The sequence below is a fragment of the Poecile atricapillus genome, chromosome 10 (assembly GCF_030490865.1).
Source record: "Poecile atricapillus isolate bPoeAtr1 chromosome 10, bPoeAtr1.hap1, whole genome shotgun sequence".
Taxonomy (NCBI): domain Eukaryota; kingdom Metazoa; phylum Chordata; class Aves; order Passeriformes; family Paridae; genus Poecile; species Poecile atricapillus.
Genome location: NC_081258.1, coordinates 1,837,039 through 1,852,345, shown reverse-complemented (window position 1 = coordinate 1,852,345; position 15,307 = coordinate 1,837,039). Strand labels below are relative to the sequence as shown.

The 15,307-nt window shown below is 46.3% G+C and overlaps 1 protein-coding gene across 1 annotated transcript; it reads right to left on the bottom strand.

Annotated features, from left to right (window-relative positions):
• Window positions 1-380: 380 nt before the first annotated feature.
• On the bottom strand, window positions 381-15,228 carry CMTM3 (CKLF like MARVEL transmembrane domain containing 3). The gene is made up of 5 exons (XM_058846343.1): window positions 15,041-15,228; window positions 6,627-6,782; window positions 4,874-4,969; window positions 3,616-3,733; window positions 381-2,157 (listed from the first exon to the last, which is right to left on the bottom strand). Exons 1-5 carry the CDS (start codon window positions 15,149-15,151, stop codon window positions 2,129-2,131), a joined length of 510 nt encoding a protein of 169 aa, XP_058702326.1. The 5' UTR covers window positions 15,152-15,228; the 3' UTR covers window positions 381-2,128.
• Window positions 15,229-15,307: the final 79 nt, after the last annotated feature.

Here is a 15,307-nt window from a genome sequence, read left to right as displayed (position 1 = left end):
AATGAACATTTTGTTTGCTGCCTGTTTACTTTAATCCAACATGGAAAAAATTACCAGAAAACCTCAGTATATTTTGGGTATGTGAAGGGTGAACCTGAAGGGTGACTTTGTTCTTTATGGGGTCATTGGCTGCCAAGAGGGAGCACTGAATCCCCAATGCTTAGAACTAATATCTAGAATATTTAGAACTAATTTTTGGTCACATTTTTTCATCTCATACCCTGAGGAAGTGGTTTGTCCTGTGGCTGGTCCCCAGGGCTGGCTCTGAGCTGTGCCCTCTCCCCAGCACAGATTTGGGATTTCTGAAGTCACTGTCCCCTGTGCTGGGCAGAGGCAAAGCAGCAAAATCAGGTCTTCAAGTAAGCAAAGACACCAAACACTCTATTAAAAGAGGTTTAATCCAACATGGTTTCTAAATATTAACCATGTGTTCAGCTGTGACATGCAGTACATTTTTTTACTTAAAAAAAGAGAAATACAAAACAAGTATAAAAATGAGCCCAAGTCCCCTGAACGTCACAGTGTGCCAGTAAAATAGACAGGAGAAGGGAAAGAAACATGGGATTTTGTACAGGAAAAGGTCCAAAGAGATCTTCCTGCTGAATCAAGGATTATCTGTCACATTTAGAAGCAATCACTTGCTCTGCATTTACTCTGTCAGTGGTCAGGAAGCAGGAGATGTAGGAGCTGCCTGCTGGACAACTCCAAACCTGACCAGCACCCCCTGCTCTGTGCCAGCTCCCCTGTCCTGCCAGCAGCTGCCACAGGGAACTGGAACCCAGGTGCTGATTTTATTCCAAAGGAAATCTGCCTTTATTGTTTTATCCCTGTTTTTCACTTACTCTGTTAGTACCATCTGCTCTCATTTTAATCACACCTGTTCTGGTACTGTATTAATTTTTAAAAAATCCATACAGGTTTATTTGCTACAGACCTGTCTGATGCCATCTGTGAGGAGTGTGCTGTGCTCTTCCCAAGCATTCCCCAGTGTTTATAAATCGACACAGATATTCCAAAGTAGGCTGTGCCACCTGTGAAAACAGCTTGTAAATTCAGAGGGCTTCTCCCCTGGAATACAACACCACAAGTCAGATCCTTCCAGGGGTGAAAAATCAACTCAACCCACCCCACCCACACACACTGAAAAAAGGGGGCTGGGGTGGTGAATCCATTGCAGACATTCTGAAGTTTGGGGTTGGCTTTTTGGCCTTTTCACAGTGGGGAGGAGCCCCTGCCCTCCTGGGGCCTGGGCACCCTCAGTGTGGCAGCAGCAGTGGCCTCAGCACAGAGCAGGACATCAGGCACTGGAGCCTGGGGCACAAACACCTGCAGGTTTCACCAGGCAGGTCCTGCTGGGAGCTGCTGGCCAAGCCTCCCTTCCCTGGCTGTGCAAACACTCACAGGGGCTTCTGAAAACAGGACAGGGCTGCCCAGAGCTGCCTCACCTGTTCCTCCCCATCCTGTGGTGAAACTGCAGCAGAGGGGATGTGACTCCATCCAAGCAGCTTAAAACAAGGGATACTTAATGTTTGATGAGCCCTGCAGCACCATTATACTACTCTGAGGTTTGTTCTTGCTGCAGATTTCCAGTTGTCACATTTCCTTGTCCCAGATGGACAGGAGCTATAAAGGTATTGAAACCAACACGTTAACTGTAATCCATGCCTTCAGTGCTTGGCAGTATTCAGACTTTGGATAAAGAAATACTGTTAGTTAATCAAGAAAAATACAAACAGAGGCATCCAAACCTCTCTTCTTTGGCATATATAAGTATAAAAGCTTTAAGTGTTAAAGGTCTGGAATTATAAAAGCACATTAAAAGCTGTAAATGTTAAAAATGCCGTTCCCATTTACTCAGGACATGGATGTGCCGAGTGGGGAGGAGCAACAGAGAATTGAGCTGTGTTGTTTGGACAGAACAACTGTAGGATCTGTAGTTGTCAAAGAGTTTAGTGGCACTGGGAATAGTCTCCTTTTCCACATCACTGCCTTGTCTGTGCTCTGGTGATTCCATGAACAGTGAGGTGGCAAGGGGCTGAAATGAGGGGATATTTCAATTTACAGTGCATTCAGCAGAGAGGAAAGTGCTTGATCATCTTCCCTTCACGCTTGGTTGGTGTTTGGTTCTTCAGTCTGAGTCAGAGTCGGAGTCCTCATCTGAGGGGTGAAACAAGGAACAAAAGTGAAAATGCAAACTGGAAACCCCCCCAGCTGTGGTTCTGGTTGGGAGAGAGGCTGCTCTGGCAGGGTGTGCTTCAAAGGTCACAGCAGGATTGGGAATGAACACTTCTGTGCAATGGCAGCTCTTGCTGAGGTGATGGGACCTGAAATGGTGTTTGTAGGAGTTGGAAGATGCTGCTGAGAGGCCCTGCTGGTATCCTTGCTGCTCTGGGCTCTGCTCTGTGCTCTGCAGCTCAACACCTCTGAGATGCTGAGAAATCCCTCCAGGCCCACAGGGCTCCATCCTTCTGGCCTCAGCTCATGAATGCCCCTGTGTGAACACAACTTTGGGCTGCAGAGCTGAGCCCTCCTTGCATGGCCACAAACACCAACACAAAGCTGTGTGACTGCACTTCTCTGAGTTGATGTATTTGTGTCTCCATCTCCAGGGGAATTAGATCTAATCTGTATCCTAACTCTGCACCCTTGCCACCTGGTCATCTTCTGAGGGCAGTTCAGTAGTTCAGTTTTTAGCTTTTGCAGTCTGTTTCCTGTTCCTTTAGTTATTTTTTTCCTTTTGTCTTTCTTTTCAGCCTAAAGCTTGAAAAATACTTAATGGTTTACTAAAATCCCCAGAAGAGACTTGTCAGTGCTGCTGTTCACTTCCTAGGATTCTATGCACACCTTGGGTGTTTGGTTTTGCAGGGGTTTTAAATGGAGTGTCTGGGGGGGGTTGGGATATTTTTTGTTTGTTTTTAATGTGGAGCAGTCTTTTTAATCCATGTGGGTGCAATAAGTAGTCACAGGGACACGATGCCTGGTTTGGGCTCCTGGAAACTGCAAAACAGCTACCCTTGTCTTGACTTGAAACTGGCACCCAACACCTTTTTGTCTTTTTATAAGTGGACCTCTCTGAAGTAGACTTCAATAGAAGAAAAAATTGATAACAACATTGTTAATTTTATACTGTTTGACTGTTAGATTTCAAGGCCATTTGCCCACAGATGGTCAAAGCTGATCAAAAGAGGCGATCATGTAAAGGAAATGATAAAGAGAAAAGCACTATTTGAACATAAAAGGCTGTAGATTCATGGATGTTAGTTGTAAGTTACTAAAAAATAAAAAAAAAGGTAGAAGTTTGCTTGTTTTTACAGCAAGACATTTTAATAGGGAAAGTAAATCTGTGCTGCATGGTGATTTCTATAATTGGGTTTGGGGCTTTTCAAAGTTAGAGGTTGTGAAACTCTGAGAAACTTCACATTCCTGGCTTGCAGGTTATCTTCATAAATCACTGGAATTCCATTTGCAGCTTCCTAACTGAGCAGAGCTGTGGCACATAAACCCAAGAACAGAAAGTGCTCTTACTGGGAAAGAGCTCTTGCTCCCTGCACAGAGTGAAATGGAGAGGGAAATCTCACACTGCAGCTCCTGTAACAAGCAGGGAGTTTTACCCACCTTCTGTCTTGTGCCCCTCGGGGGAATCAGAGCTGCCTTGCTTGAGGAAAGTGACCAGGTCATTGAAAGTTAGGTAGAAATCGATGGCAAACACGATGGTGGCTGCAAACCCAAACACCTGAAAGGGTAAAGTAACACTCAGTAACAACAGCTCCCGTCTGTCAGGGACAAACCAAACCCAACCAAACCCACACAGGAAAAATTCCAAGGTTTTTTTGACCTGTGCCTTTCCAAAAAGGCAGGGAAGGGAAATGGTTTGTGACACATTGGTATCAACTGAACTACAGCTGATTTGGGAGCCTGAGAAGTGACCAGGTGTGTCCTTATCCCTCCCCCAGGCCGCAGCCCTCGCAGGCTCTGGGCACATTCTGGTTCACCTCCTGCACCTCCACTGTCCCAGGGCACCTCTGCCACCAAGAAATCACCTCCATTTCTTGGGAAATAAATTTCCACTTGTTTGCAAGGAGATGTGTTTATTGCTGAGTGAATTAGACATACTGAAATGATTCTGGAGTTTCCTCTCCAGTGCCAGAGCAGCAGAGCTGTGCCAAGCACAGGCTGGGCTGGGCTGAGCTGAGCACACTCCATCGGTCCATGTCTCACCACAGGGACAAAGATCAAACAAGGTTTGGGATTGTGGGATGGTTTGGGAAGGGCTGCTGGCTGGCACCACTGGGCATTGTTCTTCCCAAGCTTAAACAATTGTTATGCAAATTATATTTATGTTGCATACATTATTGATGCTTAGAGTCAAGTTGCAGATGCAGGGGCTGTATTTCTGACCACAAAATGCTGATGGGTGAAGGCTCTCTCCTGGGCAGTCTTGGTATTGGAGGGTAAAATGACACTGCTCTTGTTTCAACTCATCCAAGTAAAACTAAGCAGGAGAGGCAGGAGGTTGAAATTACTTAATTCAGACTGGCCTTAGCAGTTGCAGGTTTGAGTTATTTAAAAAAAAAAAAAAAAAAAATTATGATTATGATTATGATTCCTTCCATTCAAGGATCTTGACACTCCTTGCAGGAGCAGCTAGTAAAATTAAAAAGCAGAATAGGTGCCTTCCCTAAGGGTACATTTAACACTGAGCAACAACTATTCACGGGTTCAAGACAAATTTTTCTGAATAAGTGACATTTCTTTGCTTTAGGCAAATTAATTCTCAGTTAATTGAAGAAAATTCCCTGATTTGAACTGTTTCTCAAGTACATCCATACTCTGCTCACTATAGCACTTAGGTGGAAAGCTCATGCCTACTCACCCCTGCTGCTTTAGATGCTCCATCGTTGTATTTTGAGACAGCAGCAATTGAAATGGCAAAGTAAATAATGGCAGCGGTGACGCAGCGCAAGAAATCCTGTGGAAGAAGCAACGGTGCATTCTCAGACTGGTCAAGGATTTCCTCTAAAAACCATTCTGGAAACACTCAGCCCCTTTGTTGTTGCATCAGTGGCCTTGCTGGTATGTAACCACAGCCTGGGTTGCTGCAGAGGAGGAACTGCTCATCTGTGAAATATTTCTAAATAAGAGAAGCCCTGAGCCTTGGCATAAACTTCTGCCCTTAAAGATGCTGGGATAAATCCGGATTCCACCCTGCCTGTGTCAGGCAGACCTTCCTTCAGCCTGGGAGGGGCTGTGCAGGGTGTTTGCCTTGGAGCACAGCAAGGGATTTGATGGAAAAATCGTTTGAAATGACTTAAAACCCTCATGTTTGAGCAGACCTCCTGTGGCACCAGAGGCTCAGGAGGTCCCAGCTCCTGTGGGAATGGGTGCCTGTCTCTCTGTGGATGCAGGGCTGTGAGGTGATCTCCAGGGAGACCTGGCTGGGCAGTGCCTCATTCAGGAACACAACACTTGGATTAGTGTTGGAATGATTGATACTTCCCATGTCCACTGCCAGCTCCACCAAGCTGCCCCGTGCCTGGTGTGATCCCTGGGATGTGTCCTGCTGAGCTGTGCCCTGTCACACAGCAGAGACGTCTCTGCAGTGAGCTTCAAACAGAGCTGTGCTTCCCAGGGCACATGCAAATCATGGGAGCTGCAAAAATGGAACCCTCAGCTCTGCTCACAGTTAGCTCTTCTGCCTTTCCAGAACAGATGGAGGACTAAAATCCTGTCTCAAACCACAAATCCTGCAAGAAACCTGATTCCTCTGAAGTCAGGACAAGGTCAGTTATCTACATTCTGTGCCTGTAGTATGTTATGGTAATGGCCATAATAAACACACAAGTGCCTTTTTTGTCTTAGTTCTGGAACCAGATTCATGTAGAAAATGGGAAAATGATGGAACTGAGATTACCAGCTGAGAGCTGTGCACAGTCCTAGCCAAAGTCACTGATACTGTTTTATCTACCAGTGGCCTTGCTAAAGTTATTTTTGTGCAGGGAGCTCTAATTCAAACCTCACTGCAATGAACTACTGATGGTACCAAAAGAGAATCCAGACTGATAAAATCAGTGGGGTTTTTTTTAAGTATTTGTATGGCAAGGAAGCTGCTCCCTTTGCAGTGATATCTGAGGCTGCAGGGACATCCAGTGGCCAGGGCTCTCCTGCAGCCCCAGCACTGCCCCAGCAGTCACTGGGCTCCTGTGTGGGCATGAACTGGCCAGAGCTGGCCCTTCCCAGAGCAGCTCAGTTTGTCTGAGGGTGTAACTCTACCTGAGAATTTAATCACAGCCTGATTTTCCATTATCAACAACACACCCGTTTCCCCATCTGCAAGGGTGGCAATAAGGAGCCCCCAGCAGTCAGACTTGGGCTGATGCTGGCCCCAAGCCATTTGCCTGGAATTTGGAATACCAGCTGTGCTTTGATAAAGCCATGCCTTGTGTCAGCACCCAAAAAGCTGCACAGCAGAGCATGGAGTGCTCCAGGATCTTCTGAACCAGAGGGAGCATGGACAAGTTTCTAACAGGGCAGTAAACTTGTTAGAGTCACCCTGATCTGCCCAGCCCCTTTCACCCCCTCACACCACACAATTAATTCTGAAGGTTTCTGTTGCACATCTCACTTACCGCCAAAGGCCAGTGGACTCCTTTAAACTTCTCATTAAGCTTGGAGGCGTAGGCAAAAAAAAGAAACAGTGCCAGCAGAAACTCTAGGAGTGGTGCCATCATGAAAGAAGCTGCTAGAGATGCAATATAGCAGATAAAGATGATAAATGACAGCACCTAAAGTAAAGGGAAAACTCGTCGTTATTCGCATGGAATAGCAGAGCCGCAGGCAGCTGAGCAGCTTTGAAGTGTTATTTTCCCTGTGTATTTCTGTCAGTGCTGCTGCTGCTGGCATAGCTTCAGCATCCTGCTTTTTTTATTTTTCATTGGGCCAAATGATTTTTCTTGTTCAGCACAGAATAAATCTGTAGTAATGGTGTTTATTTCCCTGTGTGTGAAATCGCTTTTCCAGAGCGCTGGATGGATTTGCACCCCTTGAAGTCAGTAATTTGCTCTGGATTGTAAACAGCTCTGACAACATAATTCTGAAGATAGAGTGGGGTGTTGCCAAGCAAGCAGAGCTCTAAGCTTTCAGCTGTGACAGCTCTCATTTGAAACCCAAATCAGTGCTCAGACAGCCTGAAGTAACTCAGCATTTATAATCTTGGAGTTGAAAGAATAAAGTCTGCTGATGATGGATAGAAAAGGGACAAGAATTAATTGTTCTGTGATTTCTGGAAGCGTCTGGTTCCAGTTTTCCAGCATGGCAGCTCTTCTAGAGAGTAACAAGACAGATAACTCCCATAGATTTACCTCCATAATGTTTCCTATCTCTAGTAAATAATAAAAACTGTCGTTTTTTTCCCACTCAATTGAAATACCTTTAGAAATACGGCTCAAGATAGAAAGTTTCACAATGGGACTGAAGAAAATGCATTTTCACCTAAACCAGGCAGTAGCAGAGTGCTGTCCTACACTCCTGGACTGTGATTGTAAAAGTGGAAGGTGAGGGAACCATGGAGAAGCTCAACACCATTTCCAGTCGGTGCAGTGAGGGTTGGTGATCTCCAAAAAGAGGCTCCAGTCCTCCTGTTTCACTCTCATGCATGGGAATTGGTTGCTGTTTCAATCAAATTACCCTGACGTAACAAAAGCAGCCGGGATGCTCAATTATATATTGTCATGTGCCAGTTCACACCTGGGCTGCTCTGCCCAGCTTTTCCTCCTGGACACAAATCTGTGCCTTCCCAAAGCTCAGGGATGCTTTTGGTCAGCACAGACTAAGCATTAGATTACAAAGATGTTTTTTTAACTTATAATTCCAAACTGGGACACTGATATTCCCAGTCACACAGCATTGAAAATAAATGGATTCTTTTCCCCCAAATGGTAGGCACATCTGAAGGCAGATGTAGCATTTCTGCAAAGGTAATCAATTAATTTGCCTCCTTAAATTTCAGCTCTGTGGATTTTCTTTGTTTGCTGCTACCATGGATTCCTGGAGACCACCAGTACCAGAAAAAATCATCATTACACCTGAGTGATAAGACTCCTATAATTATTAATTGGCAATTACTCCTATGAGAGGTCAGTCAACCCTCAAAAACATGTATCAAAAAACCATTTATGTTTAGGGGGCAACTAAGCAGTTCAATCCCACTGAAATAATTTCCTGGTGTAATTAATTACCAAGCCTTTATTCTCAGCCTGTGTTTTGGGGAAAACAGTCAGTGCCTGAGCAGGATGCTAACAGCTGGAGTAAACTGTTTTCATCCATTAGAACTGGCTGGTGAGGTTAGAAAGGATGTGATATTTTTAGTAAGAGACTATACTTATCTTAAACATCTATGCATTGTTCTTTTTTCACTGGGTTCTAAGAAACTGAGCTGGGATAGTTTATAGAGCTCACTTCTGCATGGGCCTGCCAGCTGGTAATATCAGCCCCATTCTGATTTGTTTATTGCTCACAGAGCCTCTCTGCAGGTTTTTCTCATTTTCCTAAGGTGGAGGGAGTTCATTCCCTGTATCTCATCCTTAGTGTGGCATTTTCTTTGTATGAGCTAGAAGTGATAAGAACTCTTTGAAGGGAAGTGGATTTATCAAAGCTTGACAGCTCTTAAGAGGAGAGAGGACTTCCTTCTTCCTATCACAGCACCTATTCCCTTCCCACCCCAAAAAACATAGACTGCACTTTGTGAATTCATTTCACTTGCATTTCTGGAACAAAATTGAGACACAGTTCTATGTTTTCTTGGATTAAAAAGAAATCACCATCTACACAAGACATTTTCTTTTTGTTTTCTGGTGTTGAAAAAAGTATCTTCCTTTTTGTGGCTAAAGGCAGGTGTGTGGTGGCTGAGCTGCAGGGGTGAGCAGCAACAGAGCTGGGTTCAGGGGCAGGTCCCACTGGCCACAAACCCTTCTAATGGCAGATCCTTAGACCTGAACTAAACTTGGTGATCTCTTAGGAAAGGATTAAATGCAGTTTTAAATAATACATCCTACTGGAGCAGCGAGGGGAGGTAGAGAGGCAAATTTCAGATATGTAAGGTGATGCTGCACAGCAGAGATCCTTTTGATCTCAATTCTGTTTGAGTCAGTAACTCCTGTGCTCTGACTGCCTTTGCACTGAGAAAAAAATCTTTCCTGTTGAAGTGTAAAGTGAAAGGAAGAGTCTTTGTGGTCTGTTCTTATCAGCTTTATGGAGATTTGTGCCAGGGAAGGCTCCTGCTGTACCCTCTCAGCCCTGGGCAGGTGTGAGGTTTAGACACAAGTGAAACAGGAGCTGTTCTGTGGAAGGAACAGATCAAGGAGCCCCTGATCCCAGGTGCTGGGGTGCCAGGGGATCCCTCCTTCTGTGCCAGGGAAGCTGCTCAAGAGACAGATGAGTCTAAGCATTTCAACTTTCTAACTGGGTCTGAGCCAGAGAAGTTGGGGAAATACTAGTTGTTTATTTTAAAATCTGGTTACCAGGCCAGTTACCTGTCCAACCCAAGCCCTGCATGACAGGAGGTGACAGCAGTGTCCTGCTGCCTGCTCCTCAGCCCTGAGGGTCAGTGACTGTACTCCCACCTTCACCACCCTCAGTGGCTGGAGTGACTCCAACCTGTCTCCACTTGTCAGCATCTCCTTGGGAGGAGAACTGCACCTTTAGGCACACTGAAAAAAAAGGGCACCTTTTGATTCACAAGAAGCTGCTTAATTTCAGTAGATTATTGATGATATTAGCAAAGGGAAAAGACTCTGAAGTGCTGCAATTGGTCATTCCTCATCTTGGAGGCACTATGAGACTGAAAGGGCCCAAGGAAGATTTTATATAAAATAAACATCTATAAAATAATGGACCAGATTTTGAGAATGAAGATTTGAAAGATGGTATTTTTGGATACTTTCCTTGTGGGAAGGCTGGAAGGCCCAGGAAGGGGAGGGAAGCAGACCTTGGAAAGAGCCAGAGCAGCAGCAGGAAGGAGGTACCTGAGGGCTCTGTCAGGTGAAGACCATGGCACTGCACCTTGGTGCTGCACCTTTTTCTTTGGTTTTCCTCATTTCTGTCTCCCATCACAGCCCTGACATGGATTTTAATGCCAAACTTCTTTGGTAGCTTGGGAACAGCCCTGTGTAATACAAGAGCTCACAAATTGTAAGATTTTGGTGATATTTCTCATTTCTCCTTGTGTAGAGCTCATTTCCTCTTCTGACAGGTGGAATGCATGAACTCCTTGAGCAATATTGGCTATTACCTATAACTGTCTTTTCGGAATTATACAAGTGAGCAGGTGCCTTTTCTGACCATTTAAGTGTGCTGCCACTAACTCAAGCATTTGATGTTATCTTAAAATTTTAAAAATACTCCTCTCCTCCCACAATGCAAACACTGCAGTGCCAGTCTGTACCTAGAAATAATGACACCTACCTATGTGCTTTTCCAGACTTCAAGTCTTTCCAACAAACATCTTGCAAATTGAAAGGTGCTCTAAAAACTCAAGAGCACCTTTCAGAATATACCTGACCCCTCCAAGGACTGTCAAATGTTCCATTGCACATCACACTTGCTGTGCACCTCTCTTCCTGGAGCTGTTTCAGGGTCACTTCAGAGAAAGGTCAAGCAATGGGACCTTGGTGTTCTTGTAACTGCTCTGTATCTATGCTTAAAAAAAAAAAGGCAGCTAGAGAGGAAGTTTGTGAGGCTCCATGCAGTTGCAAGTTCATTTCTAGCACTTTCAGAAGGCACTGCAGCTTCTGGCAGACAAAAAAAAAAAAATAGCAGTGTTTTAGCAGTTTTGTCAATTTGTATTTACACAGAGTTTTTCTCTTCCCCTCACTTGGGGTTGCACTCTCAGCACTGAGAGCAGCTGAGTCTGAGCTCTTTCTGAGCTGCTGATGACAGCTTGGGGTGACTGCTGCCAGCTCCACTGTGAAGGAATAGCTGCATGCAGGAAGCTCTAATGCAGCAAAGAGCAGGACAGGAACCTTTCATAGCTTGGCAGTCGTAAATGTATAAAAAATCCTGACAAAACAGCAGCCTGACTGTTCAGTGAGCACCTCTTATGTGCACTCCCATTCACACAGAACCCTTCTTGGGTATTGTATTTCAGAAAGTAACGTTCCCATTTAAACCCATGTAATTATTACTTAATATTGTGTTGCTGGGCTTCTTAAAGTGGCCAGGCATTATGAAGTTATACTTTATTGTACAACTGGCTTGCAGTTCCAGGTCTAAAAAACAATCCTGACAGTGGTTAGAGAGCACAGTGTCCCTGAAGGGAGGGAGGCCTGAGCAGTGCTGAGGTCATGGCAGCTCCAGAGGCGTTGTCTCCCCTGAGGAGGGAGAACAGATCCACTGGAACCCACTGGGAATACTGGGATGCTGGGAAGCTGCTGCCATCACTGCAGCATCTCCTCTTCTCCTGCTCTCACCTCCCTCCCCAGGAAAGAACAGCTTTACCTAAGGCTGAGGGTGAGACTGTGGGTAACAGTGTCATATTTTGGACAAGAGTGTGTTTTGTTCTTGTATTCTTGTCAGACAGACAAAGTGCATCACCCAGTGGTCTCTGCTGTTCAGTTATCACTTCTCTGTTGCACTTGTCGTGGAGGTGAAACTCCTGTCTCCTCCAGAACTGGCAGCAGGAGAGGCCTTCTGGCTACAGACCCTGAGAAAGGCACAGGGCCTCTTCAAAGGAGACTTTACACCCAGCAGCTGGAGTTTCAGTTACGAAGGTCAGTTCAGAGGAGACTGAAAAGACAGGAGAAAGACAAGAAAAGAGGAGAGAAACAGGCACAATGATTTCTGCATCCTTTTATGTCACCACAAAGGTGGCACAACTTTACCTATTCACACTGCATTTTTATAAAATCAAAATAAAAGCACGCTGGCTTCAGGAGACTGAGGAGACGCCAATTAAAGCAGCCACAAAGGCCTGAGTGGAGCACCAGGTGAGCAGCAGAATCCACAGCTGGGGATCCTGCCTGGACAAGCTCTGGTGGCAGTGTGAGAGAGGCTGTTAAATGATTCCAACACAGGACACAGGGAATGGAAAACTCATCTCTTGAAGGGTGGAAAAGAGCAAGGATAAGATGCTGACCTGCAACACAGAAACTTAAGTGGTTAGGAAAAATGACTTAAGAAGAGTGTTAAAACGTGTGGAAGAAACCATGGCATGGGTGAGGGGGGAAACAGAAAGGAAAAAAGATTAATGTGTAAGATTAAAAATGATGTTTAGAAAATGGAGGGATCAAGACAGTGAGAATAAATAGGATTAGGGGAAACAGTGAAGCTTATACATGTATTTGATGCTACTGCTTCTTTCTGGCTTTAGAGCTGTCCCAGGTAGAATAAAAAATTAATCAGGCAGGTTAGTGGGGAGGTGGACTGGATGTTCCCCAGAGGTCTCATACAACCCCAACCATTCTGTGATTCTGTGGAGATCAAAAGAAAAAGGAGCAGGGGATGGGGGGAGGATAACTTCCTTATCTGAATAAAATTTGAGATTATAATTAAGCCTCTAGCAGTAATCAGCACCATCACCAGCCTGACCTGTTTGAGGGGAAGCACCAGGATTCCAAGTTTACATGGGTACTGCACCAGAGCAAATCAAACCTGAACATCCTAAAGATCTTCTGTGTGGAAATGTTATTTTCAAAAATGGCTTCAGATATGCAGAAATAAAGTACATTTCTGGGGAACTGCCAGGCTGCTGAATAATGTGACATTTGTAACAGTAATGAGGACCCCACTTTGCTTCTGAACAAAAGGCACTGTTCAAAATGTGTATCCATGAATATTATTTCCATACATTTATGCAGCACCCAACCCCATCCCACATTAGCACTGTGTTAGAGGAAAAATTAAACATCCAAGAGGAGAAATGCAAAGCTAAAGATGAAACACAGATTTAAACCATGATAGATTTAACTTGGACTCATCTTCAATTATTTGGCACTGTATTTCTCTAATTGTATACAGGCTGCATTTACTCTGGGGCCTGTGTTGTCTTCAAGGGTTTCTTCTGGCAAAGCTGAGACAACTGGAGAGAAACTACTGCTGCCTCTTGTCTGCCAGGAAACTGTGTCCTGAGCACGTGGGCTTGGCCTGCAAGGAGCACAAGGAAAGCTCTTGGCAGATGAGATTTCAGAGCTGCTTTCAGCCAGCCAAGCCCTTGGGAAGCCCCAAGTGGCCTGACAAAGGATAAATCCCTGTTTTGTCAAGACAGAGCAGTTTTTATTACTCCAAGGAGGCATCGTCAGTACTTCTCTATGATAACAAAAGGGTGAGTCTGATCCCATGACCAGAATAGTATTCCTCCAATATGTCATCATTCTGAGATGTTAAAAAGCCAGGCTGTCTGAAAACCACCATTTAGTGGCTGTAAGCTTGTAAAGGAAATTCCAGTGTGTGTTACAGTATGTAAAAAATACATGCCAAAGGAGCCAGGTTAGCTGGGCTCTGGTATCTTGTAAATGTGTGGGTTTGTAAACTACAGATGCTGATGTGTGATTGTGTGATGGTGTGACTGATGGGGTACCTGGAGGAGGGATGGTGTAGCTGGCATTTTTTTGGTGGAGCTGATAAAGCCCATGGCCTGCTGCTGCCCAACCTGAGGCTTCCCCCACCACAGAAGTCATCCTGACCTACTGAGTGAATGCTTTTCCTCTCAAAGCCAGCCTTGCATCTGGCTGTTCCCTGTTTCTCTGCCACAGGGTAGTGGCCACAGCCTCACAGACTCTCAGAGCTGGTCCCCCACCAGCTGGTCACAGACAATTCTGCCTCCTTCTGCCAGTTCCTAATCTTTCTTTTGCAGGAATATCCTTGTTTCCTTCCCTGAGCTAGCAGAGTGCATAGCCAGACACCTTGCACGTCTGAACAGTGCTCCATGGACCTGACTGCTGGTTTGGGCTGTCCTGATATTTGACTATCTGCTGCTAAAATTCAGCAAACTTAGTATCTGAATTTATCATTATTTCTAGCAAAAATTACGTTGAACATCTAATTTCAATCAATGAGCTTTCTATTCAGATCGTAATTTTGGTGTGAAATACCCACTCACTCCCCATGGGGTGAGTGATCACCCTCCCTATCACGCAGGTACTGTTTTAGCCGTCAGGTTTTCAGCCTTTACATGTAAAATTCCAGAAAGTCTCTCACCACAGTCACTGTCCTGGTCCTGCTGATCCAGCCAGGTGTCCCTGGCCCTGTGCCCAGCTGGGCTGGTGCCCAGCCGCTGTCTCAGCAGCCTTTCCCTCTGGGCAGCTCCACAGCGGCCGGCGAGCGCATCCCTGCGAGGGTGAGGGAGCAGCAAGGCTCGGAGGGCTCGGGGCAGCAGCTGAGAGGCACAGCCTCATGCCACACATCAGAAATTCCTCACTAAAGTCTTTCCTGACACACTCAGGCCAGGCTGCCCCCTAACCTGGCACCAGCCGATAATGCAAACCGCAGCCGTAGTGGTTACTGGAATCACACTGCAAACAGCTTAAAACGAAATCAAAGCGCTTTTTTACCGAAAAGGAGTCGCCGATAGCGAAACACACTGGAAGTCTAACGAGACAAGTTTTGCTCTCTAAGGTGCTGTGCCTGAATTACGCTAAATCCATTACGCTCTCAGTTCCCCCACTTCGGTACGGCTATTTCCCCGTCTCCCCTCGGTTATTTTCCCCCAGTTTTCCCCTCGGCTGCTGTTCCCCAATTTTCTCCTCGGCTGTTTTCCCTCAGTTTTCCCCTCGGCTGTTGCCCCCCGTCTCCCCTCGGCTGTTTTCCCTCAGTTTTCCCCTCGGTTGTCGCCCCCCGTCTCCCCTCGGTTGTTTTCCCTCAGTTTTCCCCTCGGTTGTCGCCCCCCGTCTCCTCTCGGTTTTTTCCCCGCTTTCCCCTCAGCCGCTGCCGCCTCTCCCCTCAGGCGCACAGCGGAGCGGCCCGGGACAGGTCGGTCCGGCGGAGCCCGCTCCGGTCGCGGCTGTCCCGGGGTGGCTCCCGCAGCCCCCCGGCCCCGGTGTTCGGTCCTTACCGACTCTGCGAGCAGCAGCTGCCCCTTGCGGGAGCGCAGGAACTCCCGGGGGGGGAGCAGCGAGCTGAGCCCGGGCGGCGGCGCGGCCCCCACGGCCTCGGGGTCCTCCATGGCTGCGGCGGGCGGGGTGGGCTGGGGATGGGGCTGGGCTCGGGCTGAGCTGGGCTGGGCTCGAGTCGGGCTCGGGCTGGGCGCGGGCTCAGGCTCGGGCTGGGGGGTTGGCCGTGGAATTTTTTTAATTTTTTTTTCTCTGAAGGAGGGAAGCGG

Coding starts and splice junctions, on each gene's coding strand:
- CMTM3 (XM_058846343.1), bottom strand. CDS start 15,151: ATGGAGGACCCCGAGGCCGTGGGGGCCGCGCCGCCGCCCGGGCTCAGC. Junction 3,734..4,873: donor GAGCATCTAAAGCAGCAGGG/GTGAGTAGGCAT, acceptor TTACCCTTTCAG/GTGTTTGGGTTTGCAGCCAC. Junction 2,158..3,615: donor CGAGGGGCACAAGACAGAAG/GTGGGTAAAACT, acceptor TTCACCCCTCAG/ATGAGGACTCCGACTCTGAC.